General features: G+C 36.9%; 1 protein-coding gene across 1 annotated transcript in view; it reads left to right on the forward strand.

Annotated features, from left to right (window-relative positions):
* The window catches only part of RIMS1 (regulating synaptic membrane exocytosis 1), a 298,872-nt gene that overhangs the window by 165,738 nt on the left and 120,175 nt on the right, over positions 1 to 12,959 (forward strand). Inside the window, exons 5-8 of the mRNA XM_063389461.1 lie at positions 7,574 to 7,641; positions 8,371 to 8,481; positions 10,831 to 10,930; positions 12,363 to 12,486. Coding sequence (XP_063245531.1) covers positions 7,574 to 7,641; positions 8,371 to 8,481; positions 10,831 to 10,930; positions 12,363 to 12,486 — 403 coding nt within the window. The remainder of the gene's footprint in view (positions 1 to 7,573; positions 7,642 to 8,370; positions 8,482 to 10,830; positions 10,931 to 12,362; positions 12,487 to 12,959) is intronic.

Raw genomic sequence — 12,959 nt, forward strand, 5'->3', positions numbered from 1 at the left:
AAGAACTCAGTGAAACTGTTGACACAAGTTAGTGTCAATATTGAATTGGAATTAAATAGAAATAATGAATTTATTCAGAGAAGCGCTAAATTTCCAGAAGGACATCTCCTTCCATCCATCTACAAAATTAGATTCCACTCGAGAGAGCAATCCCAGTCAGCAAAATCAGAGACAACAATTAGACAGCAATTTTTTCCTTAAATCCTTAAACGCCACAGTGTCAAAATGTTTGCCTGTTGATTTTAAGTTCCTGATGCTAACCATTTTTGTGGTTTCCTCAAGAAAATATTTTTAATGAAGCTTGTAAAGTAACTTTCAGATTAATGAAATTTCATGCATCTTGCTTAATATCTTACATCTCTAAATCTGTCACACTTTGTCATGACCCTACAGAATATGCCTTTGAGGACCATCCCTCTGTGAATCATACATATTCTTGGACTCACATGCTTGCAATAAGACTTACACATCCTCAGAATAGCAGTTTAGATGGTCTCTGGGGTAAAAATAAGAATCTAGCTGGAAAAAGGTTGATGAACTTTTAAAGACTCTGAGTGTTTGAGTGAAATTTCTAAAGAACCTTGGCTCATGAGAGTTCATGAGAAAATTCCCTAGAGATTCAAGAAACTTACAACAGCTTCCTTGTTATGTCACCTGTGTCCATGTTAAAAATTTTAGAAACATTCAAAAATTCTCAGTTTGTTGACTATACAGGCTGTGATTTTTTGCTTTAAGCTTCCATTGGCAAGTAACCCTTGCTTTCAGTAATTTATAAAGCCTTAAAGCAACACTGAAATAATTCAGGTAGGAAAGTCCATTTTGTGAAACACAGAAATGGCCCCAGCTGTTTTTGTGTTGGAAGGTCTTTTGCAAATCTGTCTTTTGAGCAATCTTCATTCATCAATGAATACAAGTGAAATACTTCATTATAAAAAAGTTTATGTCTAACCTGTACACCTAGTTAAAAGCAAATCACAGTCTGGGATATAAAAATATCTGGATAAGAAACTCATACTATATTTTAAACAGACCACAGAAAATGCTCCTTAAGCCCAGATAAATAAAAAGACTACATTGAAAGACTCTTTCATTATCAGCAACTGATAAATCATTCCTTTACAAAATAAAAAATAATTATGAATTTGCAAACTCTTGTAAAAGAACAACTTTGCCATGGTAACTAGGGGAGAATTCAAATCAATTTTACTTTTCACTAGATTTTAGCTTAATATTAGTGCCCTTAACTATCTAGATAATATTTCATAAGTTTGCTACTTCCTTGTCTAATTATTTCTGTATTTCTTGTTTGCAAATATCAATCAGTGTCACTCTTCACAATGTAACTATCACTTTAAAAAAGATTTTTAAACGACGGGAGTTTTTTCAAAATAAAAAAGTGGTCATTTTTTATGAGAAAGAGTATGAAATGTCTTCATCTTCTAAACACAAGAGTAAGGAATAATGATTCATTTACAGTTTATATTGAATAAGCCCAGATTGTCAGTTATCTATATCTGAAAGTCTAGTGCTTGATAAAGCTGTGTAGACCCTTTCCAAGGGTTTTTTGTTACTCAGAAATTTAATTAAGATGTAGAAAATTTATTTTATATCTTATCATTAAATGCAAATACCTAAATAAATACTGAATTGAGGGAGGAATTTAAGAGGCTAGTTCTAGTTTTAGAGACACCTCTATTTGAAATAGGAGTATTATGTATATAAATTGTCACTTCTAAGGTGTACTAGTCTTCATTTTAACTTTGGGGTCTTACAGTATTTTAATATTCAGTGCTTAGGACATCTGCCAGCAGGAAACTAAATTATATATATTCACTACAAAAGAAAACCTAAATCTCAGAGGATTGTGATGCATTCTTCCCACAAACAGCATGAGCCAGCCTGTCCTGGAACTGTGTACATAGTAAAGCACAGATCTTGTCCTGCAAGGGTTTAAGTTCTTAACTGTAGACTTAATCTGAAGTGGGTTGGCTTGAGACTAAAAGATAATGAACATTTTTGTGAAGTTTTCTGTATAAGTAGGCAATAGGTAGTTTTGAGTTCTCTTCTTGCCACATGAATGTGAGGGCTGTTTGCCAAGCCAGGATATTCCCATATTATCTTTCTGTGGTTAGTTAGCAGCTTGAACTGGAATGATTTAAGCATATGTTGTTTACACACTGAATTATTTTTCTGATAAAATGATACAAATTTTTTTTCTGGGTGTAGAAGTCCTTTCCTGCTTAACAATAAGATGTACCACATCTGTGACAGCAGCTCAGCAGAGTGATTGTCCAAACAGCCAGGGATCAGCTTAGGAAAGCTAAAGCCATGATAGAATTAAATCTGGCTGGGGACATCAAGGGCAACAAGGAAAGTGGTTATAGGTGTGTCAGTAATAAAAGGAAAACTAGGGAAAATGTGGGCTCTCTCCAGAAGGAAAGAGAAGACCTGATTACCTTGAATATGGAGAAGGCTGAGGTACTGAATTGCTTTTTCCTTCAGTCTTCACTGAGAAATGCTCCAGCCGTACTGCCCAGGCTGCCACAGGAACTGGGAAATCAAGAAAGTGCCCCCTGTAGCAGATCAGGTTTGAGACCATCTAAGGAACGAGGAGGTGAGCAAGTCCATGGGGCCTGATGGGATGCATCTGCCAGTCCTGAAGAAACTGGTAGACAAAGTGGTTAAGCTGCTATCCATCATATTTGTGAAGTTGTGGCAGTCTGGTGAGACTCCCAGTGCCTGGAAAAGTGGAAACATAACCCTCATTTATAAAAAGGGAGATACTGGGAACTACAGGCCAGTCAGTCTGACCTTTGTGCCCAGCATGATCATAGAGCAGATCATCCTGGAAACTGTGTTAAGGAAACTGGAAAATAAGGAGGTGATTGGTGACATCAGCAGGGCTTCATTAAAGGCAAATAATACATGACCAATTTAGTTGCCTTCTACAGTGAGGTTACAGCATAATGGAGGAGTGACATCAGTACCTTGACTTGTGCAAGGAATTTGACACTGTCCCATATATGGCATCCTTACCTCTAAACTGGAGAGATGTGGGTATGATCAACAGACCCTAAGTGCGGATTGGGTGGAGACTTGATTGAGAGCAGCCCTGAGGAGGAGGACTTGGGAGGTGTTGGTGGATGAAAAGCTCAACATGAGCTGCCAGCTTGTAGCCCAGATTGCCAAGTACGTCCTGGGCTGCCTCAAAAGCAACGTGGCCAACAGGTTGAGGGAGGTGATTCTGTCCCTCTGCTCCACTGTGGTGAGATATCACATGGAGTGCTGCATCCAGGTCTGGGCTCCCGACATATGAAGGACATGGACCTGCTGGAATGAGCCCAGAGAAGGCTATGAAGATGGTCAGAGGATGGAAGTATCTCTCCTGTGAAGACAAGCTGAGAGAGTTGGGGTTGTTCATCGTGAAGAAGAGGAGGCTCTGGTGAGACCTTCTAGTATCTCTTCACTACCTAAAGGAAGACTACAAAAAACCTGCAGAAGGACTTTTTACTCACAATTGTAGTGATGGGACACAGGAGAATGGCTTTAAACTGAAAAAGAGTGTATTTCGATGAGATCTTGAGTGTGAATGTGGTGAGGTGCTGGAACAGGTTGCCCAGAGAGGTTGCAGATGCCGCATCTCCAGCCGTGTTCAAAGCCAGGTTGGATGGGGCTAGGAACAACCTGGTCTAGTGGAAGATGTGGTTGCAACTAAATGATCTTTAAGGTCCTTTCCAACCCAAGCCACTCTGTGATTCTGTGTGTTAATTAGAGACATAGTCTGACTGTTCACTTTGCAGAGTAATTTTAGGTGTAGCCTCTGAAAAATATTTGTCTAAGTTTCTCAGTTATCTGATAGAACTGCTGTAATAATTAGCAGATATATGCTGTTAATGGTCAATTAAGTGCCTAACGTGGGCTGACTGCCCCTTAACATTAGATTCTGCTTCTTGTCCTAGGTAACTCCTGCAAATCCAGTGCAGATGGATTTGAGCAAATTGCTGAAGCACATTCTTTGCTGAATATCAGTAGTCTCTGAATGTGGTCAGGGTGGATTTGGGAAAACATCTCGCAGTATTTTATCCCCAGTATTCAAGACTCTTTGGAAATCAGCATGACTGTTCATACACAGTAACAGACCCTCTCATATTTTATGCTTGTTTTGGCTTTGCAAGAGGGTCAAAGCTGTTTTTTCCAGAACTTCTCAGCTTTTCAGGATCTTACTTGAAATCACAGTACCCCAGCATTAATTTTTGGTATGGATAGTGCTGCTGAAGACAGTATTTTTGAGAAAATGGATTTTTGGTGGCATGAGCTAGCTTTCCCTTTATTTTGAAAGCTCACATATTGAGGATATTAAAACAATGTTAATTTATTAAGAGTCTTACTCCCCATCATGAATTTTGATGGAAGGCTGCAAAAGACTTATGGAAAAAGCTCAACACATTTGTGTTTTTTAAGTTATTATTGTATCCATGTGCATCCAAGAGTAAAGTAATTGAGTGGCCATGTTAATAGGAAAAACATTTCCTTGCTGTTAGGATACAACTTTTGAATTATCCCCCTAGGAAATAAGGTTTTAAAAATATATACTCTGTTTTACTGGGTTGGTCTTAAGGAAATCATACATTAAAACTGCAAACGCATTTTTAATAATATGTTTTAGAAATACATCAGTAATGTACAAAACCTAGTGATACAGTATATGTTTATTTTCATGGGGGCTTATTTTTAAGTTGTTAATGTTTTTAAAGAATGGTTTAAAAGGTATTTAAAAGCAGTTTAAGCCTATAAAACTGTTATTTGCTCCTTACGAAACTAGTTTTTTCCTCTCTATAATGTCTTAAATTTTTCTTATTTTGCTAAATATTTTAATGACTTTTACCAATGGTGTTTTTTTGAGGAAACCTGAAATTTTGAAGCTATGCTCTTAGTAAGTTTTGCATGTCATTTACCTCTTCCCAGATCTCTGTAATGCTGATGCAGTGAAGTTATTTTGTGCAATTACACAAAGAGTGAGTTCTGAAGTATGGCAGTAAAAGACTGGCATAAATAGGCATTAGGCAAAGAAGCAGCAATGGCACAGGAAAACCAAGAAGAAATTATTTTCAAAGATATAACAAAGTCTGAACTGCAGTTGTCCCTAGTATCAGTGTTGCTGGTGTAAAATATTTTTAATGCCCATTTGGGGAGCTTTTTAATGAACTGCAGATGTCAGTTCATTAGTTGTATCAGTGTTGCTGGTGTAAAATATTTTTGATGCCCATTTGGAGAGTTTTTTCATTTGTGTCTTAACTTTCATGTTCTATTTGATGAGTGTTTATGAGTAGATTAACTGACATTTTCCATTGTATAATCTTTTTTATAGTTGTAAATTCCCCCAGATGTTTGTGTGCCAGGGGTCTGTATCATACTGAACTTTAATGGAAATTTTAAAATTAGGTCATTTTTAAAAAATGTGTACTTTTCTCTCCCCAGTTCATGTATTTTTGCAGCTTTTAAAGTATTCACCAAATGGTAGACGTACCACTTCCAGTGACTTTCAGTCATGATGCTTGATTTGATAGCTACCTTTATAGCTTCTGGCCATATCATTCATGTTCCTGCTCAGTAGAGCTGCGTTTACAGTGCAGTTCCTGCTCTCAGCTTTTGAGAGCAGAGGGTGAGAGAATTGCTGTTGTGGCCAGATGCTGTGGATGTAGTCGGTGGCTTGGAATGTAGCAAAGCATGGGACAGACAGAAGGAGGAAAGGGACAGACACCTAAAGATTTGGATGTGGTAAAGCAGGTGCAGGAATGTAGCTTAGCATCAAAGGATTTGAGGTTAAAGAGGGATTAAAACACAGAACCTTAAGAAAGTACACCAAAGCCAGAAGCAGATGGATGGATGACAGAAAAAAAAGGGTAGGCAGGGTAGAAAAGGCAGCAAAGGGTAGGTAGATGGTGAGAATAGGAAAATCAGCAGGTTACACAATACAGAAGATGTATGAGAGGATCTTGCTACACCAGGGACTTGGTGGAGAAGGATGCTAGGTGCATGAATTAAATAGTCATGGATGTGCAGTAGCCAGGAGGAAGACCAGCAAGGAAATTGGGAGCAAGAAGTTGAATCTAGGAAGGAAGACAGGAAAAGAAAGCAGGGAACAATGGGGATGAGCAGAAATGTTTTGGAGGACTTGGATACATTTATCTGCATGCTGGAGCTGACATTTATTCTTTCCTGAACATTTACTATTGTTGAGCAAATAACTCTGAAACAAGAAAACAAAGTGTGTTGTGTTTGGCCTATGGCAGGCCAGCTCACACAGGAGACAGTTCATTTTTGGTGCTACTGCTGAGTCCATTACAGAAACTTGGGGAGCTCTGTACCATAGATTTGAGCTTACTGCCAGCACTGCAGGTGTCAGTGTAGTTTGTGTTGTTGTTCTTGTAAATTTGAAGTTTATAAAGGCACAAGGAATGATCCTAAAAATAAAACTGAAAGATCTTTGATGTGATTTAATGTGTTTTCCAAACCTGCAAAACTGCAGTAGCTAGTGAAACCACAAACAGCCTCATGTGGTTATGCATATGATAGTAATATACTGTTTAAAAATAAACTTGGGCATCTGGTCATGTACATGGTAAGCTATTAAAGATTTTATGAGTTATAGAGAATGTTACCACTTGTATTTCATAATTGGCATCTAAGTATTTGTAGAGAAGGAATTAAAAAAAAATCTCTGCATATAAAGTATCTTATCTCTTGCATGCTTTGTTTGGGCTTCTATTAGATCACTACTTTTGCTAGAACACAGGCATCTAACAATAGTGTTACAGAGATCTGTTTTATAAAGTAAGATATTGAAGATATTCTGCCACAAGTGCCCCTCCTTGTCCTGATAGGCTGATGCCTTCCAGACCACTGCAATTCATGGTCTTTTGATGTACACAGGATATAAGTTTGTCCCAAGTGAAAGAGAAGATGGCAGCCTTGTACCTGCTGTTGGTACTATTTGCTGTATTTGTGTGGCTGTTCTCTCTGGTAGTCTATAACCAGCTCCTGTCCCTCTGTACAGTACCTGTTGTCACAGCATTGATCTTTGCAGATGCTGGAGCGTGGTTGACTGTTCTGTCTTTAACTATAGCTAAGTGCCCATTTTGTGGAGTATTCCCTCCCATGTTGTCATTAGCTGTAGTCTTGTGTCTTTATTTTGGAGATGGTGGGGAGGACGAGGGCTGTGAATGGGATGCTTTGGGGTCCATTCTTGGACTAAGCAAAGATAAAAATAGACAATGTGCACAACCAATTCTAAGGTGCAATTCATGAAAAAGCAGAGGTCCAAGCAATACATCTGTTTGGGCCTCTACTTTTTCATTAATTTATAGTGCATTATATTTCATTAATTTATAGTGCATTATGTTAATGCACTATATTGTTTTCAAATTGATATATTAATTTGAATCATAGTCAAGGTTTTGTATTTGCTTCATCAAGTGATTGCACCTTAAAATTCATGCATGCAGAAGTAATCATTCATACATCTTTCTCTGTTTGAGAGATTACACATTTCTTTTTATTCATATTCTTCCAGGTGACTTGGATTATTACTGGCTGGATCCTGCCACGTGGCACAGCAGGGAGACGTCCCCTATTAGTTCGGTAAGAAACAGAAAAATAGAGGTTCATAAGTATGAGTTAAAATGTTTGCTAATTATTTCAGTTCAGCAAAGATATTTGACTGTAAAAAAAATTCTACAAATTGTATGAAAATTTGTTTTAGACTACCAAGGAAATGTAAATCAGAAAAAAAGTTTAATCAAAATGAATATTTGTAAAATTGCCTGAATTTTAACTTGACTTTATTTCCTGTATAGACATGGGACTTAATTTCACTATGAACCATAAAAAAAAGCAGTTGTGAGTGTGATGCTACTCTGTGAATGATTAATGATTTTTTTTAAGACTTGGCATTGGAAAGTATAATTTTGTTTTTATTATATAATAAATCCTCATATGCTAGACCTGCATAACGTATTATTCTAAAGAATAGAATTTCTGAATGCACTTTTCAGTCATGTCATTTAAAAGTAAATGTTTAATTTGATTAACTAAGGTGTGTTTGAAATGTTTAATTGTATTGAAGTTCGATATAGGTTATAATTCTATCTGTAGACTTAATGCTGAGATTTTCTTACAAGAGGCAGAAATGTCTAATATAGCCAGTCCAACAGAATAATCACAGAAAACTCAGGTGAAACGTGACACATCTGAAGGATGTTTGTGTCTGTTGTGACATGATGATACAGTAATTTTATTGGTTTACATGTGTGCATCTAAAGAGTGGAGGATGGTCACACTTCTTGAATTCCACTGCTTGTTTTTTGACAGCATCCCGTAACGTGGCAGCCTTCCAAAGAGGGAGATCGCTTAATTGGGCGTGTTATTCTTAACAAAAGAACAACCATGCCTAAAGAATCAGGTGCATTACTGGGGCTAAAAGTGAGTATTACATGATTTATGTGCTAAATGAAAGGAAGTTCCACTGACCTTAGACATGGAGGTGTAACACATTCAATCAGAGGGCTCTCCAATCATATGGCCTTTTAACAAAAAATGTATTTCTCTCTTTCACTAAATTTTGACAGTTATACAGATAAATTATCACTATAAATACATTTACTCCTTCTATACATTCTTCAGTCCTCTATGACAAAGGGACTGAACCGTTTTGATTAAAAAGGATATGTTTATTCAGCTTCCTGTCTGTGAGATATATACTGCACATGGCAATGGACTAACAGAGTCCTGCCTTTTCTAGATCAGCTGTTTGCAGTTTAGTCAAGTAACTCATAATCACATACATAAATGTCATCTGGATGCAAATGCTTACAAGGTCAGTGTTTAAAAGCCACACAACCGTTTGAAAACAGAAATTTTGTAGAAAGAAACCAAATCTTTACACAAAACTTTGTGAACAATCCTCTGAAATCATAGTAGAGGTTATATTAAATGTAATTGCAGTTAATCTAGCACTCCAAAATTGAGATATTGGCAACACTGTCCAGTTGATTTAAATCCCTAATTTACATTTTTAGCAGACTTTTAGGTTCGTGTGTCTAAATTTTCAGAACACTTAAAAGAGCGTGCTGTTTCTGAAGCTAGCAGGAAATACTGTGAACCAATTCAAGCATTTCTCTGTCTGTGTATACTTTTGAACCTATGGAGCAACAAAGATGACTGATAGAACTTAATTTGGGTGTCCCTCCCTCTCCACTGAGAACAACAGAAAGAATGCAATATCTGAAATATTCCCACTTTGAAGTGAGATAGTTCGGCACGGTAAGACAAAAGATGAAAACAGCTTCACTCCACTAAATGTTTAGTAGTCTATAGCACAAAGTTGATCTTTGTTGCCAGCAAACAATTCTGTTTGAATATGTGAGAAAACAAGGTTGGTCTTAGTAGGAAATGTAGATTGTAGAGTTGTAGAATTTCTCTTTGATTTTTCAAGTTTCAGTTGTATGTAATATGAACTAAGGCCCTCATTGGTAAATTTTACACACTATTGTGTGACAGTATGGTTAACAGATAGGCTTCTATGTTGTTGTTTAAATTTATGGAGGGTGCCCGGGGAGTGCCCCCCGGAGACCCCCGGGGTCTTTTGGGGTCGCGGTGTTCCCGCGCTGGCAGGCAAGGAGACTCAGACGCCGGTGGGGTGCTGATGAGGTGAGGGTTTATTCACTGAGGGAGAGGGGAAGGAAAAGGGGGGGGGAAGGGAGGAGAGGGAAAAAGGGAGCATCAGGAGGCCTCCAGGGGTAGAGGGGCAAGAGGGGCAGAGCCTTCTCCCTTAGCATTCTTATCACAGAGGTTCAAAGGGGCGCGGTAACAGTCTCCAGCCAATGAGGTTACAGATACAGGATACTGCAGGGAGGGTACAGACTGGGGATAAACCATACATTTTCCAAGGGTGAGCCAGAGCAAACCATTTCCATAAAATGCAATCCCACACTTCTAGATATTTTTTTGATATTATAGCTCCTGCTAGTTATTGTGATTGCAACATGGGGAACTAATGCCTAATGAACTATCATTCTACTGTTTCATTTTATTATAAAACTCTTTTGGGATATTCCTAACAAAGAAAAGAAAACCAAACCCAAACACTTCACCTGACTGGAGAGCGTAAGATAAAGAGATAGCAAGTCAAAAAGACTACATTTTCCTTGTATTTTATTTAAAATCTGATCTCTTGAGGACACTTGGTTTTATTCTGATGTTCCTGGTCTCTCTATCCTGTAGTCATCTTTAGGAACAGATCTCTTCAGTTTCAGTTTCTCTTCTGTTCAGCAAAAGTCAGAAGTTGCTGGTTTGTCCTGTCATGTTGTTGGATGAGAGTGCCTGTGTTTTAGCAGTATCAACATTCTTGTGAACTCTATTTAATAGCAGTGTATTTGCTAAGTTTTCAATTGATGTACCAACTACATTTTGGGATTTCATACACTTGAAATGATGTGCACTTGCAGTTTAAATTTGAGTACATGACAGACAATTATTTGTAAGAAGTGCATTTGCCTGTTTTTTTGTTAAGAAGTGTTCCTTCTGCAACAAACATAGGTACCTAGCAAATTCCATAAGACTGATCAGTCAAACACAGTAAAAGGAAGATCAATTTTATTCATTCTGTGTCAGCTTTACTTCTTTTCTTTAAGCCCCTCTAAAACCCAACTTGACATTGAATATTTCAGGTGTAATTTTAAAAATAATGTGAAAACTGATTAGTCTATATATTTGTGCTTTATGTGACATCTGGTTTGTGACTTGGAGATTCACAAATTTGTGATTTACTAGGTTGTTGGAGGAAAAATGACAGAATTAGGAAGACTCGGTGCCTTCATTACCAAAGTGAAGAAAGGTAGCTTGGCTGATGTGGTGGGGCATCTCAGAGCAGGTAAGTCAATCAGCTGCATATAAAATATCTGTCTTTTAGTAATGGCCTATTGAATGCAACCTTTAATTTATACTGACAGTTTTCATATGTTATGGTAATATTTTTTAAATATAGAACAATGTTGTAATGTTATTATGAAATGCCATGGTTGCCTACATTTCTTGTTTATTATGAACACCAAATGCTTGAATGGACAAGCAAAGCAAAAGACACTCCTGAGGAATGCTGGGAACAGGACTCAGTGACACTCAGTAAATTTCTGTTTGCTAGCTCAGGAGCTGCTTATTAGACTCCACAGAAGCAATGCAAACTTTTTTTTAAGCTGATTGTGGCAAACAAAATTCACATCACTGAAGGACGACACACTGCATACACAGTGGATTTTATTAGTGTTCCTTTCAGCATTAACTGTTACAAATGAAAATGGAAAACAAGCCAAAAAATGGTCCTAAAATATTTTATTTCTATTAGATATATATTGCACTTACAAATAAATGGCTGTGCTAATGGCACTTTTGAAGGTTCCAAATGAAGTGAGAATTATGCACAGCATTTGGTTTTCAAAGTCACTTCTTAATGGTTTTATTTTTACTATAGCTCTAAGCAACTACTTCCCAAGTGTTGTCTTAGCAATTCAAAGTACCCGTGTAGTACCGTGTAGCTTCTTAAGAACCAAGAAGCTCCAAAGCCAATGTGTATGGCTTTAGGATAATTGTGTGAAACAGACAGTAATAAAGAACTAGAAAGGATGATGAGTGTCTAACAATATTCTACTTTTTTTGGATATTTTTAATTTTGTATTTCTTACCAAATCAATATACATGGGGTTAACAGAACCAGCTATTATAGTTGTTTATAGATTTTTAAATGCAGATTATAATTACAGAAAATAAATTTGTCTCCACTAATCTTAAACCATTTGGGCTGAAATTCTAATTTTCTGTTTCTGGTCTAGGGGGTTTTTTCGGGTTTTTTAATGAAATCTATTTTTAATTTCTAAAAGCAGTTTTAGAGCCAAAATTGTTTCTCAGAAAAAATATATTGTTTTGCACGTTTCCAATGAGTGAAAGTCTGTTCATCCTATTGCATGAGACTAGAGCACACAAAAAAGGTATGGATATGTCCTTGCAGTTAGCAAAAACCACTTTTGTCCTTATAAAAAATGTCCAAAATTTGGGTACATTGAGATATTGTATAAACTTATAAATTTTAATAATTGCAAATATGAAGTCTTGCATGAGGAATAGAACATCCTTGTGCAAGAGTAAGCACTGGGAGCCAACCAGCTAAAAAGCACCTTGACAGGAAAGTGTCTGAACATTTCAGTATAGCTCTTCCAAGATTTTAATTTTTTTTTATGTTACTTGAAAACATAAATTTAATTCTCTGTAAAAGAATATGAAAGTGAAATAAACGTCTCTTTAAATTTAAGGGGATGAAGTTCTAGAATGGAACGGTAAACCCTTGCCTGGAGCTACAAATGAAGAAGTTTACAACATTATTTTAGAATCAAAATCAGAACCTCAAGTTGAAATCATTGTTTCAAGGCCTATTGGGTAAGGCTAAAGAATTGTTTCTTAAGCATAGTAATTCTGTTAATAGGAATCTTGAAGGGATTATTTGTGAGTTAATTTTTTTTATTGCTTAATAATGGGATACAATTCTCTTTCTGTTATTGACAGTCTATAGCCTGTTTTCTTCACCACCATTTACAGTCTTGTTCTTTTGCAGAGACGTATAAGCATAAATGTTGTTTTCTGTGCAGTCAAAGTACTATAAAGGCTTTTGCCAAGTGGAAAACTGGTGGATTAGGTACACCTGTGCATGACAAACTTCTGGTTTTCAGGCTTTCAGCTTACTAGATCAGAATAACTAATAAAGGTCTTCATGAGTGGAGGGAAGCATTGCAGCAATCTAATAAGCCAATATTAGCAGGATTTTAAACAGGCCTTCTTTAAAGAGCTAAAAGAGGAAGCACAAAACTCGTAATTGGAAGGGCTTTATTTACCCTAAAATGATTGTTATCAAA

The sequence above is a fragment of the Prinia subflava genome, chromosome 2 (assembly GCF_021018805.1).
Source record: "Prinia subflava isolate CZ2003 ecotype Zambia chromosome 2, Cam_Psub_1.2, whole genome shotgun sequence".
Lineage (NCBI taxonomy): Eukaryota > Metazoa > Chordata > Aves > Passeriformes > Cisticolidae > Prinia > Prinia subflava.